A 7,500-nucleotide genomic window follows, 5' to 3' on the forward strand; every position below is an offset into this window, starting at 1 on the left:
TGCCTTAACCGGTTTCAAGACGATGGCAGCTTATGTGAGACGTCTTTAGCACTGTCAAGGAATGGTCACTTTGTATCTTGTGGGTAAGCATGACACAGTGATGGTCATTAATAGAAGCTCCGTCCCCCTCCCCATGCCAATTAAAGCTGAATGCTGGGCACAAAAACTTTCAGTCTGTATGCACACCTTAACCACTTGCCTACTGGGCACTTTCACCCCCTTCCTGCCCAGGGCCAATTTTCAGCTTTCAGCGCTGTCACGGTTTAAATGGCAATTGCGCAGTCATGCGACGCTGTACCCAAACTAAAATTTTTTTTCACACACATAAAGCTTTCTTTTGGTGGTATTTGATCACCATTGGTTTTTTGTTGTTGTTTTTTTTGTTTTTTTTACATTTTGCTAAACAAACGAAAAAAGAACAACAATTTTAACAAAAAACAAAACAAAACAAAAAAACATTTTTTCATAGTTTGTTAGAAAATTGCAAACAAGTAATTTTTCTCCTTTGCTGATGCCCTGATTATCAGTGTGGATGTCCCTTTAACACAAGGTGGATGTCGGCTCTCTGTCGGCTGTGAGCGTGAGGAAAGGATTGGCCCTTTACCCCGATCTGTGATCAGCTGAGTCTGAAGGGTTAATAATGAACTTCTCTTATTTGCTCCCTTGTCTGTAATATACCATGAAAATACAAATTGTGTTATCTGTTTAAAGTGGGGTTCCACCCATTTTTAAATGAAAAGACCACCCCTCATTATTGGAGACCTATTTATTTTTTATTTTTTTATTTTTCCTACCTTTTTTTTGAAGTACTAAATGTACTTCCGTTCTATCTCGGTCGCTGTGCAGGAAATCATGTCCTCTTCTGCGGCGCGCCCTCCTCCTTCACCCCCGCTGTCTTCTGGGATCTGTGTGTGTGTGTCCCAGAAGACGAGCTGGCCATTCACAAAGCTCTGCACGCCGTTGGGCAGCTCAAGGGCTGACATCTCAGGCTCCCTGGACAGGTAAGTGTTCTTATTAAAAGTAGTACTTGTAGCTGCTGACTTAAAAAAAAAAAAAGTCGTCTGGAACTCCGCTTTAACCACTTGCCAATCTACATCAGAACAATGGCAGCGGTGGGCAAATGGGCATACCTGTACGTCCCCTTTAATTGGCAGGGCTATGCCCGTGGGACCCACGGACTCTATGTCCGCCGGTCTCCTGGCGATCGTGTCACAGAGCTGCCTATGTAAATAAGGCATGTCCCCGTTCTGCCTTGTGACATGAGATCACTGCTCCCTGTCATGTCTGTGGAAGCCCATTGCCCTCACAATTAGAATCGCTCCCTAGGACACACTTAACCCCTTCATTGTCCCCTAGTGTTTAACCCCTTCCCTGCCAGTGTCATTCACACAGTAATCCCTGCATTTTTATAGTACTGATTGCTGTATAAATGACAATGGTCCCAAAATAGTGTCAAAAGTGTCCGATGTGTCCGCTATAATGTCGCAGTCACGATAAAAATCGCAGATCGCCACTATTGCTAAAAAAAAAAAAAAAAATATAATAAAAATGCCATAAATCTATCCCCTATTTCAGGGATATGCAATTAGCGGACCTCCAGCTGTTGCAAAACTACATGTCCCATCATGCCTCTGCCTCTGGGTGTCATGCTTGTGGCTGTCAGAGTCTTGCTATGCCTCATTGGACTTGTAGTTCTGCAACAGCTGGAGGTCCGCTAATTGCATATCCCTGGCCTATTTTGTAGACACTAACTTTTGCACAAACCAATCAATATACGCTTAATGCGATTTTTCTTCTTATTTTTGGTTAAAAAAAAAAAAAAATGTATAAGAATACATATCGGCATAAACAGAATTTTTTTTTATTTTTTATCTTTTTTTTTTTTTGGGGGAGATATTTATTTTAGCAAAAAGTTGCTTATTTTTCAAAATTGTTGCTCTTTTTTTGTTTATAGTGCAAAAAAAAACAAAAAAAACGCAGAGGTGATCAAATACCACAAAATGAAAGCTCTATATGTGGGGAAAAAAAAGGACGTCAGTTTTATTTGGGTGCAATGTTGCACAACCGCGCAATTGTCAGTTAAAGCGACGCAGTGCCGAATCGCAAGAAGTTTTCTAGTCAGGAAGTGGGTAAAATCTTCTGGGGCTGAAGTGCAAAAAATCTATTGGTCCTTGCACATGATTGGATGATAAAAATCAGCAGAGCTTCCCCTCATTTCAGATCTACCCCCTCAGATTTACAGCGACTGCACTTCCAGGTGCACTTTCAGTGCAAAGTGGATTTGCCTTTCGGAAATAACCCCCTCTGTCTCTTTGACCATTCTGATTTTGTTTTGAACATCTTCCTCTTTATACCCTGTAGTGCACAGGCATTGTCTGACTCGAGGTTTATTTTTCAGCTCCAGCTCCGGGGTGGTGAATGTCTACAACTTCGATGACTGTCTGCAAAACACAAACCCAAAACCGCTAAAATCCATCATGAATCTCGTGACAACCACCTCTTCGCAAGTGTTCAACCCACAAACGGAAATCTTAGCCGTGGCGTCTCACACGATGGACGACGCTGTCAAATTAGTAAGGGAGATTTTTTTTCTCTGTTCTGACACTTATCAAGTGGACTGAGAGACAAAATATGTTTTGTGTTTATTTATTTTTTTTATTTTTTTTATGCAATGTGGAAAGGTAAAAGTGGTTGTAAACCTCAGATAAGAAATATGAGCAAAGCATATTCCTCTATAGCAGGGATATGCCATTAGCAGACCTCCAGCTGTTGCAAAACTACAAGTCCCATCATGCCTCTGCCTCTGGGTGTCATGCTTGTTGCCGTCAGTCTTGCTATGCCTCATGGGACTTGTAGTTCTGCAAGAATGACAGCCACAAGCATGACATCCAGATGCATGATGGGACTTGTAGTTTCGCAACAGCTGGAGGTCTGCTAATTGCATACCCATGCTTTATAGCAGGGATATGCAATTAGTGGACCTCCAGCTGTTGCAGAACTTCAAGTCCCATGAGGCATAGCAAGACTCTGACAGCCACAAGCATGATACCCAGAGGCAGAGGCATGATGGGACTTGTAGTTTTGCAACAGCTGGAGGTCTGCTAATTGCATACCCATGCTCTATAGCATGGGTGCCCAACGTGTGGCCCTCCAGCTGATGCAGAACCATGAGGCATTGCGAGGCTGACAGTTACAAGCATGACTCCCAAAGGCTGAGGCATGATGGGACTTGTAGTTCTGCAACAGCTTGAGGGCCACAGATTGAGCACCCATGCTTTATAGTTTGCACTTGTCTCAATCCAGAGCATGAAGTGGCATTTCTGTCTGCTGCGTTGTTCTTCTGCTATCAGCTTGTGTCCATTCTGACAAGTTTTCCTGGCACCAAGAGAAAAATGGTGACAGGAGAGGGAACTCCAGCGACTTAAAGCCTCAGCTGTGTGTGTGTGTGTGTATGTGTGTGGGGGGGGTTGGGTTGGGGGGTCTCTTTCCTGCAATCAACTCTCCTCACTGAGCTCTGCAGAGTGTAACTTCAGATCACCACCCATTTTTTTTTTTTTTTCTGAACTTTCACACAAGCTTTAAAAATTCTGCGCATTGAATGGATGTAGAGAAGAGGAGACTGCAGATAAACAGATGCAACTTGCGTAGGAGTTTTTTTTTTATTTTATTTCCATCGCTGTATCACCTGAGGCCCGTCACTTGACTTAGGTATATGGACACTTTAAAGTGGTTCTAAATCCTCAGGTTTTTTTAGGGTAAAAAAAATCGCTTCTGTGTCAGACTCCCCCCTAACCCCCCTTATACTTACCTGAGCCCCATTGCGATCCAGCACTGTGCATGAGACCCCCGGCTTTCCTGGCTTTGTCCATCCTCCCTTTTGGCCGATTAGTAGCAGCAGGAGCCATTGGCTCCCACTCCTGTTGATCAACTCCAGTGACGGGGGTGGGGGTGGCGGCTGAGTCCCTCTGTGTCAATGGATGCAGCAGCGGGTCTCCAAAGCAGCCCGCACAGGTGCCCCCATGGGAATCTGCTTTCTATTGGGGGCACCAGCAAGAGAGGAGGAGCCAGGAGAATCGGCAAGAGGAGGATCGAGCCGCTAAGTATAGACTTTTTTTTTTTTTTTTTTTGTTTACACTTTATAATCACTTTAAATTTCCATCAGTTTCTTACTGCTGTGTCTCCACTGGGGATACGCACCCTCTCTATTTGTCCTGATGACCACTGACACCAGGGTAGAAAGAAATGAGTACATCCCTACCTTTTTACAGTAGTCACTGGAGCCAGAGGCTCTTCCAATAGGGGCATGTGATCTGGTGACGGCCAAATCATTGTTCACATGCGAGTAATACAGCGGACACCCATGCAAGGGCTGTTTTTGCCCACTAGCGTTTACCTAAATGTGGTAGTGTGATCTTTTCGTGCATTGATATGTCAGATAGGCCTTGCCCCATGCTATGAAGAGTGCTTCAGAGCTCTGGTGCAGCTTTTCATGCAAAGAGTCTTGCCTGCTCTTTGGACAATCTGTGACGCGGTTTCTGTGGAGTAGAAGGAAGTGGGGCTTTTCGCTTCACATGTGGAACTTGTAGTGTTACCTGACGGTGGTAACTGATCTGTTTTGTTGTTTTCCTGCCAGGTTCACATTCCCTCCTTTACAGTCTTTTCAAACTTTCCGGTACAAGGCAAGAGCAAAAGAATTCACCTGGCCCGTGCAATGGATTTCTCCCCACACAGTGGCTTCTTCTCCATCGCAAACAACAGAGGTGAAGCTTTACTATACAGGTAAGTGTCCTTGGTGGGATACTGGGAGCCACACTGGATTTTCTGTATAGGAACTGGAGTAAAGTGTCTTTGGCCTAAAGCAGTGGTTCTCAAGCCTGTCCTCAAGTACCCAAAACAGGCCATGTTTTGTGAATTTTTGTAAGGCCCCTTTCACATCCGTGAGGATCCGCCCCGTGAACATCCGCTTGCTCAACAGGGAATCGCTCCGTTGATCCCCGCTGAGCCGGCGGATGACAGGGCTGTCCCTGCACACTGCAGGGACCGGCCTGTCAGATCTCCGCTCTCTATGGGGGATCGGATGAACACGGACCATCTGTCCGTGGTCATCCAATCCGCTCTGCAGACGGATAGAAAAATAGGATTTTTCTCCGTCTGCAGAATCGGACCATATCGGATGATATCGGGTGTCAGCGGATGTTCATCCACAGACACCCGCTATCCCATAGGGATCCATGTATTTCATCCGAAAACGGATGAATGAAATACGGACATACTGTCCGCTCCTGTGAAAGGGGCGTAAGATAAAATAGCTGTCCAAAATACCAAGCCATTGACTTTGATTTAAAGTACCTGTGCAAGCAAAAGGAAAACCTGCAAACATGGCCTGTTGTGGGGGTACTTATGGACGGGGTTGAGAACCACTGGCCTAAAGCAACCAGATTCTGACTGTCCAAGTTCTTGTTCAGATTAAAAAAAAAAAAAATGACAGCTGTAATTTCATTGGTTGTTACCAATAAAGTAGAAGCATTTTAACCGCTTCAGCCCAGCAAGATTTTACCCCCTTCCTGACCAGAGCAGTTTTTGTGATTCGGCACTGCGTCGCTTTAACTGACAATTGCGCGGTCGTGCGACATTGTACCCAAACAAAATTGACGTCCTAACCCCCCCCCGCAAATAGAGTTCTCTTCTGGTGGTATTTGATCACCTCTGCGGTTTTAATTTTTTGCGCTATAAACAAAAAGAGCGACAATTTTGAAAAAAAAACGCAATATTTTTTACTTTTTGCTATAATAAATATCCCCCAAAAATATATAATAAAAACTATATTTTTTTTCATCAATTTAGGCCTATATGTATTCTTCATATTTTTGGTAAAAAAAAAAAAAATTGCAATTGGTTTGCGCAAAAGTTATAGTGTCTACAAAATAGGGGATACTTTTATGGCATTTTTATTACTAATTTTCTTTTTTTTTTTTATTAGTAATGGTGGCAATCTGCGATTTTTATCTTGACTGTGACATTATGGCAGACACATTGGACACTTTTGACACTATTTTGGAGCCATTGTCATTTATACATTTATCCTTTAAAAATGCACTGATTACTATGTAAATGACACTGGCAGGGAAGGGGTTCAACACTAGGAGTTAAGTGTGTCCTAGGGAGTGATTCTAACTGTGGGGAGGATGGGCTACCTAGGACATGACAGCAATCACTGCTCCCGATGACAGGGAGCAGTAGATCCCTGTCGTGATACAAGGCAGAACGGGGAAATGCCTCTTTACATAGGCATCTCCCCATTCAACCTCTCCACACTGCAATCACAGGCTGCCAGCGAACATCGTGTACCCGGGACCCGTGGGCATGCTCCTGCAGCGTGCATCGGGTGAGCCCGAAAGGCGGCAAATTTAAAGGGATGTACCTATATGCTCATTTGCATGCCTGTCCCATTCTGCCGACGTATATATATGTGTGCGGCGGTCGGCAGGTGGTTAAAGCACCTGTGCAAGCAAAAGGAAAACCTGCAAACATGGCCTGTTGGGGGTACTTGAGGACGGGGTTGAGAACCACTGTCCTAAAGCAACACGATTCTGACTGTCCAAGTTCTTGTTCAGATTAAAAAAATGACAGCTGTAATTTTATTGGTTGTTGCCAATAAAGTAGAAGCATTTTAATATAGTAGCAGTTTATTATTTACTAATACATTTTATTATATGTTTTATTATCATTATATTTTATTATGTAATATATATTTTTTATTTATTAAGATTATTATTGTTTTTATTCTATTTTTTTTTTTTTTTTGTCCTACTGACTCAATGTCATTGACTGTAACATTTTTATCTTTGCCTAGATTAAAGCATTACTCCGATTTCTAACAACAGAAAGACAAATTGGTAAGTTGCTGTACAGATGTAAATTTCATGAATCTTAAAGAGGTAGCCTACCCCAAAATAATAAAGTGCTGCAGGTTTTAAATATTCCACAGATCTCTTATGTTTCTAGAAGTTTGAAGTGGCAGCATCTCTGCACCCAATTTCCCAGCCCTGCCCCGTGTCTTGGCCTGTATAAGGATGTCCCAGTACGCTACAGCAGTGGTCATCAACCCTGCCCTTGGGGCCCACTAACAGGCCAGGCTTTATGTATTACCTTGGGGAGATGCAGACTAGAATACTGCAATCACTGAGCAGCAAATGATATCACCTGTCATGTATTTCAGTTATCTTGCACACCTGGCCTGTTAGTGGGCCCTGAGGACAGGGTTGATGACCACTGTGCTACAGGATGCTACGGGGAAGCCAAGCTCATTGAGGAGAGGATCTGCTTGTAGTACAGTGCCTTGAAAAAGTATTCATACCCCTTGAAATTTTCCACAGTTTGTCATGTTACAACCAAAACCGTATATGTATGTTATTGGGATTTTATGTGATGGACCAACACAAAGTGGCACATAATTGTGATGTGTAAGGAAAATGATAAATGGTTTATACATTTTTTTTT

At 43.3% G+C, this 7,500-nt stretch overlaps 1 protein-coding gene across 2 annotated transcripts in view; it reads left to right on the forward strand.

Moving 5' to 3' along the window:
* UTP18 (UTP18 small subunit processome component) overlaps window positions 1–7,500 on the forward strand; it is a 39,143-nt gene that overhangs the window by 26,088 nt on the left and 5,555 nt on the right. For both annotated transcript variants that reach the window (XM_077458899.1, XM_077458898.1), the window contains exons 11-14: window positions 1–83; window positions 2,399–2,573; window positions 4,634–4,779; window positions 6,854–6,896. The exon at window positions 1–83 is cut by the window's left edge and continues 41 nt beyond it. In XM_077458899.1, the coding sequence (XP_077315025.1) occupies window positions 1–83; window positions 2,399–2,573; window positions 4,634–4,779; window positions 6,854–6,878 (429 nt within the window). In that variant the 3' untranslated portion in view covers window positions 6,879–6,896. The remainder of the gene's footprint in view (window positions 84–2,398; window positions 2,574–4,633; window positions 4,780–6,853; window positions 6,897–7,500) is intronic.

Source organism: Lithobates pipiens, unplaced genomic scaffold (assembly GCF_037356315.1).
Source record: "Lithobates pipiens isolate NorthernLeopardFrog02 unplaced genomic scaffold, aLitPip1_a1.2 Scaffold_28, whole genome shotgun sequence".
NCBI lineage: Eukaryota > Metazoa > Chordata > Amphibia > Anura > Ranidae > Lithobates > Lithobates pipiens.